We start from the raw sequence: 17,115 nt of genomic DNA, 5'->3' as shown, positions 1-17,115 counted from the left end.
ACTTGAATAGTTGTGGTCCCAATACGGATCCCTGCGGAACTCCCCTAATTTTCCATCCTGAAAAAGACCTCTTCATTCTCAGTCACTGCCTTCCGAGAGTCAGCCAATTCTCTATGCATGCCAGCACCTTGCCCCTAATACCATGGGGTTCTTATCCTATTTAGCAGCCTCCTATGTAGCATCTTGTGAAAGGCCTTCTGGAAATCCAAACAGATCACATCCACTGGCTTTTCTTTGTCTAACTTGCTAGTTACCTTCTCAAAGAATTCCAGCAGATTTGTCAGGAATGACTTTCCCCTGACAAAGCCATGCTGACTCTGGCCTATTTTACCACATACTTCCAAGTATTCTGCAATCTCATACTTAAAATCTTACTAATGTCAGTGGTCAGTCTAATCAGCCTATAATTTGCTATCTTACACCTCCCTCCCTTCTAGAACAGGCATGCTACATTTGCCATTTTCCTGTCCTCTCCGACCCTCCGACTCCAGCGATGCTTCCATAATCTCCCCACGTATCTCTTTCAGAATCATTCCATTAGCTTTCCTGACTATTTTCGGCTCCTGTTTGTGACATTTTAAATGTCCATGCACCTGAACGCCACAGTCTCTTTGGACATTCACTGCATTTAACTCCCACAAAGTACCCTGATCCAACTATCTACAGTCCTAAATTGATAACCTCACACTTATTTACACTAATCTCCATCTGCCACAGCTCTGCTCATTCATTTAGTCTATCAAAATCCCTTTGTAATTTAATACCATTATCTACACTGTTTACAATGTTGCCTAACTTGTCAAAGACAAATTTGGATATGTGACTTTATGCCATTACACAAATCACTAATAGCTCTTGTGATGCAGTGGCAGTATCCCTATCTCTGGGCAGGAATTCTGGGTTCAAGACCCACCTGCTCCAGAAGTATGTAATAACATCACTGGGCAGGTCGATTAGGGGAAAGAAATATGTGCTCTCTAAAGAATTCCAAGTCGTTAATACATAATGTGAATAACTTGACATGTGAATGTCCTCGTGGGAACCACTGGTCACATCCTGCTAATGTGAGCACCTACCTTATCCCTACTTTATCGCTTGCCACCAAACTAATTTCCCAGCCATGTCAATAATTCCATGGATTTCTACCTTAATGAATTTTTTTGCATGTCAGACTTTATCAAGTGCCTTTTGGGAAGTTCATATAAACAACATCCATAGACAGTCCCCTGTCCATTACCTTAGTCACCTCTTCAAAAAAATTCAATGAGGTTTGTCAGGCATGACCCACCTATCATGAATCCCTGCTGGTTCTCCCATTTTAACCAAGAATTTCAGGGTGTTCAATTACCCCATCCTCGATTCTGAACTCCCAATCATTTCCCTACTACAAACGTAAGGCTAACCAATCTGTAATTCTCTGGCTTTCCTCTTTCGCCCTTCTTAAAAAGCAGAGTGACATGTGCCATTTTCCAATCTAAAGAGATGACTCCTGCATCGAGGGAATTTTCAAAGAGTTCTGTAGTGCATCTGCAATGTGCTCCCTCCTTTAACACAAATGGAAATCGTCACATCCCTAGATTTGTCACATTTTAATTCCATTAGTTTCCTCATTACCAATGTTTTATTTATGTTAATTTTATTCAGACCCTGGTCCACGTCCACTATTAATTTCCTTTGATCGTCTGGCAAGCGGTCTTCCTTTTCTACTGGAAATACTGAGGCGAAGTAATTATTGAACAGGTTTGCTATTTTCCCGGCAATCATTGACAATATTCCCACTTTCAGTCTTTAGGGGACCACATTGCTCCTGACCACTGGCTTTCTCTTTATGTTACCGTAACATTTCTTCTTACTGATTTTGATGTACTTGGCAAGTTTTATTTCAGAATCCTTTTAGTAGCTCTTTTAAACTGCTGTGGCCTTTTGTTCGTCTTTGTACCTTTCCCATTCAGCCGAATCTTTGATATTTACTGCATTTTTGCACGCCTTTTCTTTTATGGTTGTGTCCTTTATCTCTTTAATTGTCCATGGCTGTTTTATCTGTCAAGTGGAGCTTTTCCCTCTCAGGTATATTGTTTTTGTATTGTGTTCAAAGTTTCTTTACAAATGCTCCATAGTTCTTCAATTGTTATATCCATTAGATTTTCCCAATTTACTGTGGACAGTCTGTCTCACCTCTGAAGTCAACCTAAATCTAACACTCGTGGCTGATTCATGCCTTTTGTTTTCTAACACTACATTGAACATGATCACGGTATGATCCCTATTTGATAAAGGTTCACGCACAATTAGGTTACTAATTGAATCTGGTTCATTAGTCATGACTAAATCCAATATTGCTTGTTCCTTTGTTACATCCGGCACATACTGCTGTCGGAAACTATCCTGGACATATTCCACAAGTTCACTAATTTCTGACAGGTGTTTGTCTGTTTCTCCCAATCTATGTACAAGTTAAAATGTCCCATTAACATGATTCTGGCTTTGCTACACATGCCTAGTTTCTGCATTTATATAATCTAGCACTTGAGCGCTGCCACTAGGGTCTGTACACAACAGCTATTACAGTTTTAGATCCTTTACTATTTCTCAGTTCCACCCACACAGCCTCCACTAAATGCTTTCCCCTTCATTGTCACCCCTCTCACCACTGAAGTAATGTTCTCTCTAATCAGTAAGGTTACTCGACCTCCTCTGCCCTTTTCTCTGTCCATCCTGTAAACCCTACATCTCGTATATTTAATTCTCAATCCCAACCCTTCTGCAGCCATGTCTCAGTAATGGCTACTATATCATAACCTCCAATTCAAATCTGTGCTTGCAGTTCATTTAATTTATTCCTTATGCTTAGATGCATTTATATACAGAACTCTTATTTGGGCCATACACTGTAACCTGTCTCCAAGGAAAATGCCTGAGAAAGGGAGTTAGAATTGTTAAGAAATAGATTTCACTGGAAGGAGTTCAATAAAAGTTCCAAAACATAAGTGTTATTTGAAGCTAAGAAAGCTTAAGATCAATTGTATGAAGGCTCCAGGAAGAGGCTGATCAGATTCTCAACACAGGGATTTGAAGCTACAGCTAAATTAAGCCCTATATGGATGACAGAGAAGGGAATACTACCTGGTGAAGTAATGTAAAGAAATGATTTTGCGATTAATGGAAATCTATTTATACTCCATGTTCTGAAATCCAAACATGTATTGCATGCTAATAGTTTTGTTTTCTATTTTACCTTAATTTCTTTTGCATAATGAATTTCTATTTTATTGTTAAAACTAACTGCAGTACGGTGTGCTTATGTTTCAGTGAGTGGGCATCTTACTAAAAGCAAAAATCAAAATCCATCAAGCTAGATTTCAGTTGGGATCTGACTTGACAACTAATTTCAGCGGGAGTCATAACACTCACCACACTTTATTTGACAGCACAGGTAAGAGTCCTCAAATCAACATCATTGAATTTTACTCACCATAATAAAGGCTATCTCTACTGGATTGTCACCATCCAAATCAAATTTAAAAGTAACCATTTTTCGATTGTGCGTTTCCAACTGGCATTCCACAACTCTGTCTCCTTTATTTGAAACCTTAAAAATAAAGTACAATATATACAGTATATTCAAGTTAGACAAGATTTACAATAAACCTTCACGAAACTCTTTACTTAAACCTAGGTATACATTGGGCACTTACATTAAGAATTCGTAGCTTTGGTCTAGATGATTTTTCATGACGTGAACGACTCCTCACAGATTTACGACAATGCCGCTTTGCTGATCGCCCTTCATGTCTTCCACTTGTTGGAAGGCCTTCATTACCATCACTCATCCCAGAAGCAACATCTGAGTGAGCACTGGAAATCAAAAAATAATAATTAGATACACCATCTTCAAACATAATTTTTGGTAGTGTTACAGATCTAAATTAGAAAATGTTCCCAATGCCCAGGACCATCAAACACGTGAGCAACTGAAATAATAAATCTCGATTATCTCTCATGTAGACGTTTTATTGGAATGGACCATATTCTGATAAAAGATCCATATTTAAAGGTTTTCAACATCAGTTTTCACAAAATAGGACCTTGCACTGCACTTCTTTATGCTTTAATTTCATATTCCAGTTGTGTAGGTGTTATTTTCCAACATTAAAAACACTTCTAGAAATGGTGGAGTAGGCTTGAAGGGCCAAGTGGCTTGCTCCTGCTCCTCAACTGTATGTACGTACATCTTTCCTGAGTTGCAGTGCACAGAACTAAATGCAGTACTCTAGATGGGATCTAAATCAAAGCACTTTACAACTTAAGAAGAACTCCCTCCCCTTGGGTATTCCTGATCTCCAGAGACAAAGGTTTGCCATTTTATCACATTATGTTGCCCAATACGTACATTGCATAAAGCTCAAAGAAAAATGCACTCTCATTATGTATTCTTAATTATAGTTTTAAAATCACCTGTCCACAGATGAGCATAACTGCAACTGTTCCGCCTGCGTTGGAGCCTGGGTCCCCTAAAAATATAATTAAAACCAGTGTTAATGACCACTAAACATCCAAAACCTAACCCAACAAAAATGAACATTTTCTTCTCATGATGCCACATATTCCTTTTCCTTCTCAAATTCTAAAGCAGTAACCTCACTCCACTTGATCAATTTTGCTTTCCACGAGCCCTATGCTACTGCTCAATCAAAGCAGAAGCCAACCAACTCACTTCATTCCTTCTTTAACAGCCTGGATGTCAGCAAGGGATAAAGAAGTGGGATGAAAGAAGGCAAAGGGACAAGGTGGGAAGAATTCCTCAACTTAGGGTGGGTGGAAGTGTACATATCTCAATAGCAATGCGCACAGAATAACGTCTGAAAACTCAGGAGAGCAGGGACGAAAGAGAAGACAGGCCATGCTGCTTGAAAAGTAAAGACTCCAAGGACTACATAGTCTACTCTTTTTGCCCATGTATCATACTCTTCCAACTCTGTGGAATAATGACAACCTAACTACGTGGTGGCAGAACAACTACATCGTTGCTCGGGCAAGGAAATTCAACCATATTTCACTACATAGGAATGTACATGTTATACACTAAATGACCAATTAAAAATGGAGAGACCATAAGTGATATTTTTGAACAGGAAATACATGCATTCACAATTTGTTTTTAACAAGCGATAAAAACTTTTACTGTACATCAAATGTGCAAATTTCCTCTTGCTGCTGTTTCTTTGTTTGTTCTTCCAATATTCTTCATGGTTTCTTTTCCCCTTATGCCTTTTTGGTGCATGACACAAAGGGGAAAGAAACTAACATACCAATCAACTGCATTTGCAATAGATGTTGTGGGAAAAGATAGCTATCCCTATTTCTTTCCTCATTTCTCGTCTCTTCCCCAACTACTCCCTTACATTGTATTCCTTAGTCCAAATAATACCACACCTTCTCAGCACACTTCAGTAAAATCATCAACTTATCACTTCCCTTTGGAAAATCCAAATTACTCTTCAATTTCTAATTTGGTAACACCCACCTACTATCAGCTGCACCAATTTCCCCAATTTCTTTTGTAGGGATTGGATAAACATGTGGCAGGGACAGTCAATGTGAAGCTGCACACAACTCTTCAGTTAAGCTACACAACACAAAGAAATTGTCAAATCACTTGTGCAACAGTACTTCATCCGCCAAAACGGTGCCAAGTCTGGTATTTTGGTTCTTAGTAGATGCACTCACTTCCAGAAAACAAAAATTCTGATAGGAGACAGATAAAGATTGCTTTCATTTCCTTAATAATTGCATGCCTAAGCATAAAAATACCTCTTGGGATGCCTGTGTCTGTAATTGTCCTGTCTGGCTCTGCTGAACAGTGGAGGTACAAGGCTGGAGTAATCTTGTTTGTCCAGGTGCTGTAGATTCAATATAGGTTTGAGCCATGACTGCAGCAAGACCAACATGATACGATGCTTGTGTAACAGGCTGAGATGCAACATCTATAGAAACTGGAAGTGGAGGTGAGACTACAGTGGACTGGACACCTCCAGAAGACTTTACAGGGCTTGGAGTAATAACCGGCAACTGGGAGGAGTAATTCTGTCAAAGATATTAAAGCCAACAATCAGAACAACTAAATGCTTTGTACAATATACATGACTAACATTTTTTCTTCTTGCAGGGGAATAAATAGCAATGAAAAAACCAGCTCTTCAAAGTTTTCTACAGGTGAAAAACTTTTATTCCTTCTGAATTCAAACAAAACAAAAACAATTGTCTATTTCATTATATCCTGCTACACAACAATTATGATGCTGTCTCCTCTTCACACTCACCTCCCTGCAACTTCTGTTATATTCTCTTGGTGCAAAAAGGTAGCTCAAAGTCTAAGTGAATGTGCTTCTATTATTTGAATTGACAACAAATTATTTAATGTTTCTGCCTAAACTTTAAATCAGATAACTAAAATACTGCATTTGTAGAAGTCAAAAAAGCAATTACAAATGAGCATTGCATTCAATTTTTTTTAAATGCTCCCCTAGACTATAATATCCTCCATTGTGACCATTTAACTCATCAATTACAATTTTTTGACAACAGTAAAATTCAGGTGGATAGAGGGGAACCTACAGGTGCAGCATACTTAGGGTTCCAAGATGCTTGATAAAGGTGTCAGCTTGTGCAGTGACATCCGATCTAAGAGCACATGGATAACAGGAAGCAGAGAGTCAGGAACAGGTGAATCCTTTTTGGATTGCCAAGCTGTAATGGTGAAGTGCCACAGGGATCAGTGCTGGGGCCTCAAATATTTATATTCTAGATCAATGATTTGGATGAGACACCCAAATGCACAGCAGCTAAAATTGCCAATCACAGCAGGATCGGTGGGAAAGTAAGTTATCAAATAGTGTTGGCAAAGGGACATGGAAAGGGTAATACAAGCGGGGAAAAAAAACTTAACAGATGCTGTGCAAAATGGCGGTGTCCATTTTAGCAGGAAGAACTGAAAAGCTGTATATTATTTCAAGAGATGGCAAAACGTAATGGTAGAGACGAATCTGGCATCCTGTTACATGAATCACAAAATTAGCATGTATGGCAAGTGGACATACAGAATTAAGGCGGCAAATTGAACGGCAGCATTGATTACAAAAGGAATCAAATATCCAAATCGCAAAGTTCCATTGCAGTAGTACATGGCACTGGTGGAACCACATCTGGATTACAGTGTGCAGTTTTGGTCTCCTTACTTTAAAAGGAGAGGGTATAATTGCAGAAGATTCGAATAGCTCCTTGTTGGAATGAAGGACTTGGCTTCTGAAGAGCGACTGAACAGATTTGGCCCATGCTCATTGGAGTTGGGGGAAATGAAAGGACACCTTATTGAAACACAAGATCTTGAGAGGATAGAAGCATGATTTTTCTTGTGGGGGACACTGAACTTAGGAATGTAGTTTAAAAATAAGAGGTAACAAGGTGTAGAGCTGGATGAACACAGCAGGCCAAGCAGCATCAGAGGAGCAGGAAAGCTGACATTTCGGGTCGAGACCCTTCTTCAGAAATGGGGGAGGGGAAGGGGACTCAAATAAATAGGGAGAAAGGGGGAGGCAGATAAAAATAAGAGGTCTCCTTTTCAAGGACCTTTAATATCATCTTTCTGAAAGTTGTTTACTGGCCTTTAGCATGAGAAAAGATTTGAAGTCTGATCCCTCATTCAACAAGTTGGACAATCCTGCTTCGTAATAACAACTGTGCTTCTTTGAAAGATGAGCAAGAGCTTAATATGAATCATTAGACAGACTTCAAGTTACTGACAGCTAAAGTAAAAATTTCCCAATTTAAAAGTAATTTTCACTACTTACTCAGCCAAATGCTCCAGACTAATAATTTGAATAGTACAATATGTAGCAAGGGAAAATATATCTTAATCTAGTCAAACAATGAAGAAAGCATGATTCAGTGATTTAATGTCTTACCTGTGATGAAGTAGGACCCTGCTGAGCAGCATGCATTTGACTGATAGGCAGAGCTTGGGGCTGAGGAACTATTTGACTTGGAACCGAGCCACTGGATGCCATCTGCGGAACTGAATATTGCACAGACTGCTGCGGTACCGTCTAGGTAATGAGAGAGGGGAAAATGTGGTATTATAGTATTTGCAATTAAGTTTTACCAAGTGGCTCAATGCATACTTTAACCAGAATATAAATCTTAAAAATATTTTGTTTAAACTTGGAAAGGTGATCAAAATACAAATAAGAATTTAATTTAGTGTACGTACACAAATATGTATGTTCATAGACAACTGTATTCTCCCACAACCCACACCTTTAGAACAAAATTCTCGAGGTGCCCAAAGGGACCACTTTTCAGCTACCTTTCAACAAGGCACTTTTTGTGTGGTCAGGTCAAGTTAAAATGCATGCAACAATCTCGGCAAACTCAAGGTTTTTCAACAATGAAGGCATTCTTCAGTTTTAGCTCACATCTCCCTGTCCGCAACATCCAAATGTGAAACAGAAATGCAATGGATTGTAATTGTGCAAATCATTAAAATGTTCTACTCCTCCATTCATGCCCACAGAGCAGAAGCAGGATTTTACTTGACTCTCTTCAGCAACTGTGGAGCATGTTACAAGTCTAGATTTTGAGATCTGCAGTAAAGGGGGCTCAATGGTGAACTCAAAACAAGTCGCACAGAGCTTTAGCCATCATCTTAACAAGACTCCAAATGGCTAGGCATGCAACTGATTGCAATTTTTTAACAGCAATTTCTAACATCACTGCAACTTGATGTGGTCAAGCTATCATGCAGCCAATCACCTTAAAAATTCTCAGATTGCAAACCAGTATTCTGCATTTTCAATTCATTCAAGTAATATGGGTTTCACAGGCTAGGCCGTTATTTATTATCCATCTCTGGCTGATGATGGTAATCAGCTGTCTTCTTAACCGCCGCCATCCATTTCGTGCAGGAAGACAATGTTGCTCAGGAAGGAGCTCCAAGATTTTGACCCAGCAACAGTAAAGCAACAGTGATAAATCTCCAAATCAAGATGGAATGCGGCTTGGAATAGGACTTGGAGTGGTGGTGTTCTCATATACTCACTGTCCTTTTCCTTCTAGACGATAATGTTTGTGGGTCTGGAAGGTGCCAAAGAAGACTTGATGAATTTCTGCATTGCATCTTATAAATGGTACACACTGCTGCCACAGTACATCAACGGAGGATGGAGCGAACGTTTGTGGATATGATATTAATCAAGTAGGCTGCTTTGTCCTGGATTGTGCAAACTTCTCAAGTGCATTGGAACTGCACTCATCTATGCAAGTAGAGAATATTCCAACATACAGCTGACTCGTGCTTTGAAATGGTGGACAGGCTTTGGGGAGTCAGATGAATTATTCACTACTAGATTCTTAGCCACTCACGCATTCTTGTGGCGAGAACATTTATTTGGCCATTCTAGTTCAGTTTCTGTTCAACGGCAACAGCCAAGATGTTTTCAGTGGGGAATTCAGCGATAACAAAACCATTAAATGTAAAGCTTGATTCAATTTCCTGGATTTGACATGACTGACCTCCAACAACCAGCTTCCTTTGATCCAGGTTTGAATCCAGGCAGCAGACTGTTTATTTCACCCCAGGTTCCCACTTACTCTAGTTATGCTAGGGTTCTTTAATATTAAACTCAGTCAAATACAAATGAAAAATTGTAATCAAATCGCTTTCTAAAACTTGACAGTAAGCAAAATAAAGTCTGGAACCTACACATGGAGTTATGCTCAAAGCTAATTTATCACAAAATTTTAAACAAACTTAGTCTGATACGGTTTAGTAATAAATAATAGACCTTTAATACATACTACAATAAAAAGCTCATTTTCAGGAGCAGATCAGTTGTTCAGCAGGAGGTATTACTCAAATCAATGTCAGAAGTGCATGCACACCTAATAATCAAACAAGGCTTAGTGCTTTTTTCTCCCCTATATAAGGGGTTTCCAACAGTAACACGAGAAAGGTAAAATTTTCTCCAGATCAACTGATTCCAGCTATCAACTGCAAAAGCCACTCTAATGATTTGAATTCAGGATGGAATTAATAGTCACATGCAAGAAGGTGGGTTTGATACAGCACCACAAAATGGTGAGAGAAGTTATAGGTCATGGTGCAGGAGGGACAGTAGCAAAGTGGATACATAATTGGCTGAGTGATACGAAGTAGATTAAAAGTCAATGGATATTTTTCAGGCTGGAGGAAGCTTTGCAGTGGAGCTCCCCAGGGGTCAGTATTTGGAACCGTGCCATTCCCGTTATACATTGATTATCTGGATCTTGGTGTGCAGGGGTCAATTTCAAAGTTTGAGTGCTCAAAGTTAGACATTAAACTTGGAAGAATTGTAAACTGTGAGGAGGAGTGTGGAACTCCAAAAGGACATTGACAAGTTGGCAGAATTGGCACATAGGTGGCAGATGAGACTCAATGCAGAGAAGTGCAAGGTGATATACGCTGGTTGGAAGAACACTGAAGCACTACATAAAACAGGCGCACAATTCTAAAAAAGGTTCCAGTAGCAGAGGGATCTAGGAGTATTTACACACAAATTGTTGAAGGTGGCAGGATAAGTGGTGAGAGCAGTTACAAAAGCATACTGTGTTCTTGGCTCTATTAATGGAGACAAAGAGTGTAAGAACAAATAGGTGATGTTCAACTTGTATGAGAAAACAGTCAGACTTTGGCTGAAGGATGATGTACAGTTGTGGGTGCTATATTATGGGAAAGATGCAAATGCATTGGAGAGAGTGCAGAAGCAATTTATTCAATCGGTTCAGGAATAAGAAACTTCAGTTACGAGGACAGAATGAAGAGTTTGCAAATGCTCTTCTCGGAGATATGACAGCTAAGAGGAAATTTGTGGAGGTTTTCAAAATCATGAGCGGGTTTTGGAGAGTAGATAGTAAGAAGCTGTTCCTATTCATACAAAAAAAACTAGAGGGCATAGATTTAAAGTGATGTGTAAATGAAGCAAGAGTGAGGAGAGAAAAAAAAATACTATCACACAGCAATTAGTTAGGGTATGGAATGCACTGACTGGAAATGCGGTGGAGGTAGGTTCAATTAAGGCATTCAAGAGGGCACTGGATGATTACTTGGGACAGAAGTGGTGTGCAAGGATATATGAAAAATATAATACAACCAGTGCAGGCACAATGAGGCGAATGACCTCCTTCCATACCACAGTGGTACTGGGATTCTGTCAATTAGTTTCTTCATTAAAATCATAACTTTCATTCACTGCAAAGTTACCTACAAATTAATGTACTTAGCTGGCACACATCTATAAAATTTATAACTTTTTCTAACTGAAGACTGCCCTGTAACTCTCAGGTCTACAATTTGAACCTGAATTTACATTTCTTAATACAATAAACAACTTCTTTAAAAATGAAGAAACAGATTTTTTATTTCTGACAAAAAGAAAATAACTAACTTGAAGCATGGATTCTATACCGCATAGCGCAAATGAGAGTGCAAAAACTGTGCACACACCACACATGGGGGGAAGAAATGATCAAAGAAGAATGAAATTCTCTACCTGTGGAAGATACGCTAGGGTGCAGTAACTGCCAAACTACAAGAAACAAACATAACAAAGGATGAGATACTGTATGAGCTAAAAGAGAGTCCTATCAACCCAACCACAAATTCAAGTTGGCCATGGAAGGAAAACTACTCGATCAGAAAAAAAAAGCAAACTGCCAAAAAATCAAACTTTCATCACAACCGAGATCCTGAATTTCTTAGCTAATATTCAGTTATGAAAATTGAACAGGATGATTCTTCAACAACACTAATAATTTGCCTATCTACTACCAGATTTTCTGAATCGCAGTTTCTAGAGCAAAATTCAATTTTACATTTATTCCTGCATATCTTGCAATACCTGATTATTACCTTGTTTGTCTGCTGCATGGATCCTGGAGGTGGTTGCGGGGCTGCCTGATTTGACACAGTTAGAGGAAGACTGGTAGGTGGCGGCTGGCTCTGCATTTGCACCTGCTTGATATTTAGACATACAGAATTAATTTATGACACAAATATTATGCATCCATTGCAAAGAAGGATAATGCATCCTGAATTAAAAGTTAAAGTTAATCAGGCATTTTAAGTTGGATGATTTTAAATTGAATGTAATCATTTCTTCAGGTATCAGCAGTACTCTACACAAATTCAATGATTAAGTCAATCAGATTCATAGAAATAATAAGTTTTAAATGGGAGTTATTACTGATAAATGATTATGATATCCTCCTTACTGATGTAGTTCAAAAAGTAAATGCAACAATCAATATTTATTTGAACTGAATCTCCTTTAAAAAAAATCTACGGAACCTATAGCATCTAAATTAAAAGCTCTTACTCAAAACAAAATGACTGATTTATACAAGTCATGAAACAACACAAACTATTCCTAATTTGCAGGCTGCTATGCATTTTCTTTTCCAGTGATCAGCTTTGCCTTGTAAAAGACTAAACATATTTCAGCAAAAGGCAGGAACACCTGAAACTCAAGTACCAAAGGTAGATTCTGTCCATCTGCAGAACTGTGATCCACTGCAAAGTTCTGCTGGAATGTAACAGGATGGGGCCAGGATCCTTCCATGAGTTGCTGATACAAGCCAGCTGTCCCTGAAGTTGTCGGAAAGGACTCAGTGTTGAACTGCTTTAACATGGGTGGTTGTGAAGCTATTGAAACAGGCACACCTTGCAACGTTTCATAATGCATGCCATGTTTTGGCAAAACCTGCTGTTGCTCACAATACAATGCTAAACTGGAGAATGGCATCAGGAATCCAAAAGGTGGTGGTGACTGGAACTCTCTGGTCTCCGAGGAAGTTGATTGACCAGAGTCACTTGAACACTGCGGACTAAGATGCTGAGCAAATTCTTCTGACGTAGGCCGTCTGCTTTGCAGGAAATCACTCGGCAACAACAGAGCATCAGAACTAAAATAAACCACCTGTTCTTCAGTCACTGGTTGAAGCCTGCTGTACAATCCAGTCCCTTGACTGTCCTCTAAGCTTAAATCGACTGAAGCCCTTCGATTTCGGTAAACTCTCTGAGTTAATGATGGAAGGGGAACGTGGATGCCACTACCTTCCATCTGCACTGCAGGAACTTGAAATTCAAAGATTGATCCAGTTCTGCCCTCATTTACCTGTGTAAGGATAGGTGGTGCAGACTGAGGGGCAGTCAAGTGTTGAACAGTTAGCATTGTATTCATAGTTCCAACAGTATTTCTTGAAACAATGCTAGTCATTGCAGGTTCACATTGAGCATCTTTACCATCCTGTACTGGGAGAAATACTTTAGTTGGCAGTGGAAACATTGCCTGTGGCTCTCCAATCCTGCAATGCTGTCCATGCTTTTGCATCATGTCTTGGGCCAGTGGAAAATGAGAAGCTAAGTTTGAAACTTGAGCTGGTACTTTAGAAGAAGCCATCTGCATTATTTGAGGCACATGACCGATTAGGCTTTGTCGTGGGCATGACAACAAATTTTGACCACTCAGGGATTCCTCACAACCCAAGGGCTGGGAATAAATCTGCTGATGCTTTAGGTTTACTTCTGCTGGACTTTGATGCAAAGGAAATGCGCAAGCTGAAAGGTTGTTGCAAGTTACAACTTCATATGGATCCTGTGAAGTTTGCTGTAATTGCATACAACATGGATACACTTTTTCCTCAAGCTGACTCAAACTTAACTTGTTTTCAAAGGCTTGACTTTGTTCTAGTTGCACTTGGCCTTCAATATGGATTGGTTCACTGGTGGATCGATGAGCAACGAAGCCCTTAACAGCTGAGCTTTCAGAATTCCGATTTGTAAAATCATCAGCAGAGAAAGCATTTTGGCCTACAGTCCTTAGTATTGGCTGAAAATGGTGAGTATGAGCTTCCAGGATGGAAGTACTTTTGCGGCGTTGAGAATTAGCAACTTTCAGAGAAAAACTTGGTGGTGGAGAGAAAGAAAATGGTCTTTCAGGAATAGGTGGATATGAAACAGTCTCTGGTTGTGATGGAACTCCCCCACAAGGATGCACTAGAGATGGGGACTGCTTTAACATGAAGACAAAAATCTCAAATCAGAGTTGAGAAAATTAAAGATGCATCATAAAATGAGCTTTTAGCTTGAATTTCATTAATTACATTACAGAACACAATAGCAGAAGTATCTGACAAACACAGAAGACATTAAAAAAACTGAATGAATGCATTAAACACAGTAATGGGCATAAGTTTTACATTAAGCAGTAGCATCTAAACCCCAATGATAAAAGGCGCTGGATGTGAAAGGGATTTATTTTTTGCAAGTTCAGATCTAAAACCTCACCAAAAATTATATTTAAATGATTTGACCCACTTGCCTCACATTGGAAGAACTAATTCAAAGTTTCTCACCTTATTTTACAGAATTAAAATAAAAATTAACCTTCATGAAATTATGTGCTTTTCTCAAAGCGTAATAGCAATTAAGATCTGTTACCACTGGGTAAGCATATGCTGTCACGTGGATAACATTCATTGAGGCAAAAAGTGACAAGAGTGCTTATGCATTAGACAAAAGTTTATCCTTTTTACAAATTGATGATTGATATCTATCAAGAAATTACATTTCAACCACAATACATGTAAACTGCATTTTACCAGCTAGTTATTTGATAAAACGTTTGGAAATAAAAATGGACAAATGGCTCCAGATTAAATCAAAACACTTCCTTTCCATATTTTTGTTATTCATTCATGTAACATGGCCAGCATTTGTTGCCCTTAAGATGGTGGTGAGTTGCCTTCTGAACACTGCTGCAGACCGTTTGGTATAGGTATACCCACAATACTGTTTGGGAGGGGATTCCAGAATTTTGACCCAGCGACTTCCAAGTCAGGATGGTGAGTGGCTTGGAGGGCAATTTGCAGGTGATAGTGTTCCCATGTTTCTCCTGCTCTTGTCCTTCTAAATGGTAATGGTTATGGGTTTGGAAGGTGTATGGAGTTTTGACGAATTTCTGCAGTGTACCTTGTGGATGCTACGCACTGCTGCCTCTGCACATCAGTTGTCGATAGTGACGGATTCAGTGGTCTGTATATCATGGGCTGGCAAGTGGCAAGTAACATTTACTAGGAATCCCACACCTCCTGACGCCAAAAAGCCTGCCCACCATCTACAAGGCATAAATCAGGTGTGTGATGAAACGCTTTCCATTTTCTTGGATGAGTGCAGCTCCAACAATACGCAAGACACTTGACACCATCCAGGACAAAGCACCTCATGGAATCGGAACCACACCTACAAACATTCCTTCCACCACCACTGAAACATAGTAGCAGCCATGTATACAATCTACAAGATGCATGACAGAAATTCACTAAGGCTCCTTAGGTATCACTTTACAAACTCTTCATCACTACCACCTGGAATGACAAGGTCGAGAACACCAACACCTGCAAGCTTTCCATCCAAGCCATTCATTATCCTGAATTAGAATGGTGACCTGTTCTTGAATCTCTCTCCAGGAACACTGTGGGGGAGAACACTGTGGGGGTACCTACACCAAACAGTTTGCAGCATTTTAAAGAGAAAGCGCAGCACCACAATGGATGGATAATAAATGCAGGTCAAGCCAGTGAAGCTTACATTCCCTGAATGAACACTTTTTCTTAAAAAATCAGCAATGCCTTTCAATGTCATGTGGGAGAGTCTCCCTTGTTTGAAGTTCATTTCTTGGCATGTTGCAAATGTTAGTTGACACTTTCAGCTAAAGCCTGGATAGTGTCCAGGTCTTGTCTAAAAGCAGCATGGACTGCTTCAGTATCCAAGTGCTCACGAATGATCTATATGCTTCTCTATATTTTATGGTGACTTTGTTCAGGATTGCAGGTAAACCATTAGAATGTTACAAGTTTTCCAGGAAGTGGATAATTTTCAAAGGAAACAGTTATTCTAAGTTCTTTGTTTTAACAGATCAAAGATATTACAAGAATACACTTTTTTCTCGTTAAAAATTCTGCCTATTTAGATACATTTAATAATTAGAATTGTCAATGGAAACATACACTTCAATTTCATCACAAACTTGCATCCACTCCCCACTTTAAAGGAGCAGATTTAGTAATTGCAACTCTAAAGTATTGTAACGAGAACTAAATCTCATCTTAACTGTAAAACTTAGTGCCCAGAATAGTTTGTATTTACTGAGAACTTATCCTCATGCGTCACATACAACATACAGGGTTGAAACTAATACACGGGAGACTGGAGCGGCGTAGCTTGCGTGGAGGAGCTGAGTGCATAGGCAGGACCCTTTCCAGTGCTTTGGACAGTTTTTCTGCAAAGGTTTCTTCAGGGACAGTCCAAACATTAGGGGAGAAAGGTGCAGAGAGAACCGGTGGCGGAGTGGTGGACTGTCTAGGAATGTAGGGTGAATCAGGGATGGTGTAAAGATGGGGAACACACAGAGACATGCTACGACCTCGTCGAAGCTAAAAAAAATTAAATAAAGAAAGGAGTAAATAACATATCAACTGACCCACAGTAAACTGGACGTCAAAATGTACACAAAAACATTTGATTGTTGGTGATAGCATTCATAATGGAATTTTGCAAATGAGAACTAGAAAGAAATGAAATGAGATGTTTTGCACTGTGATGACGCACGATACTTCAATTAGAAGAAATGAAAATGAGTTGGTTAAGACTTGATGCCCAGGTAAACTCTGCAGACCTTTAGCTGCACAGGATATATAGAGGCAGCCATTTCTGCTACTATTTTCAGATTAAGTGGTTAGATTTAGCACTATACAAGTCTCAACAAATACACCAATGTTGATCCAGCAAGTGTTACTGTTAAGTTTACTACTGGTCAGTATCGGATTGTATCCAAGAACGCACAAAAGAGGGAAAAAAAAATCCAATGTACACTTCTTGGATAGAAGAATAAAGTACTGCAAGCAGCCTGCAAACTCCATACTAAAAATAAAAGATACATTTCAAACAAAAAAATTAATGCAAAGGTTCAAGGGTAGATTTCAATTTGCATGAGGATGAAAGAAAAGGTTTATGCATATCAGCAG

The 17,115-nt window shown here is 39.2% G+C and overlaps 1 protein-coding gene across 7 annotated transcripts in view; it reads right to left on the bottom strand.

Moving 5' to 3' along the window:
* Positions 1–17,115, bottom strand: part of wnk1b (WNK lysine deficient protein kinase 1b) — a 180,687-nt gene that overhangs the window by 72,531 nt on the left and 91,041 nt on the right. For 4 of the 7 annotated variants that reach the window (XM_048608023.1, XM_048608019.1, XM_048608022.1 and 1 more), the window contains exons 9-15: positions 12,564–14,102; positions 11,942–12,046; positions 7,962–8,102; positions 5,812–6,084; positions 4,456–4,511; positions 3,696–3,855; positions 3,473–3,589 (exon numbers count right to left, since the gene is read on the bottom strand). In XM_048608023.1, coding sequence (XP_048463980.1) covers positions 3,473–3,589; positions 3,696–3,855; positions 4,456–4,511; positions 5,812–6,084; positions 7,962–8,102; positions 11,942–12,046; positions 12,564–14,102 — 2,391 coding nt within the window. The remainder of the gene's footprint in view (positions 1–3,472; positions 3,590–3,695; positions 3,856–4,455; positions 4,512–5,811; positions 6,085–7,961; positions 8,103–11,941; positions 12,047–12,563; positions 14,103–17,115) is intronic. The other 3 variants (XM_048608020.1, XM_048608024.1, XM_048608026.1) reach the window with 3 other exon arrangements.

The sequence above is a fragment of the Rhincodon typus genome, chromosome 18, assembly GCF_021869965.1.
Source record: "Rhincodon typus isolate 14 chromosome 18, sRhiTyp1.1, whole genome shotgun sequence".
Taxonomy (NCBI): Eukaryota; Metazoa; Chordata; class Chondrichthyes; order Orectolobiformes; family Rhincodontidae; genus Rhincodon; species Rhincodon typus.
Note: the sequence above shows the minus strand (reverse complement) of the source record. Positions and strands in the feature narration are given on the sequence as shown.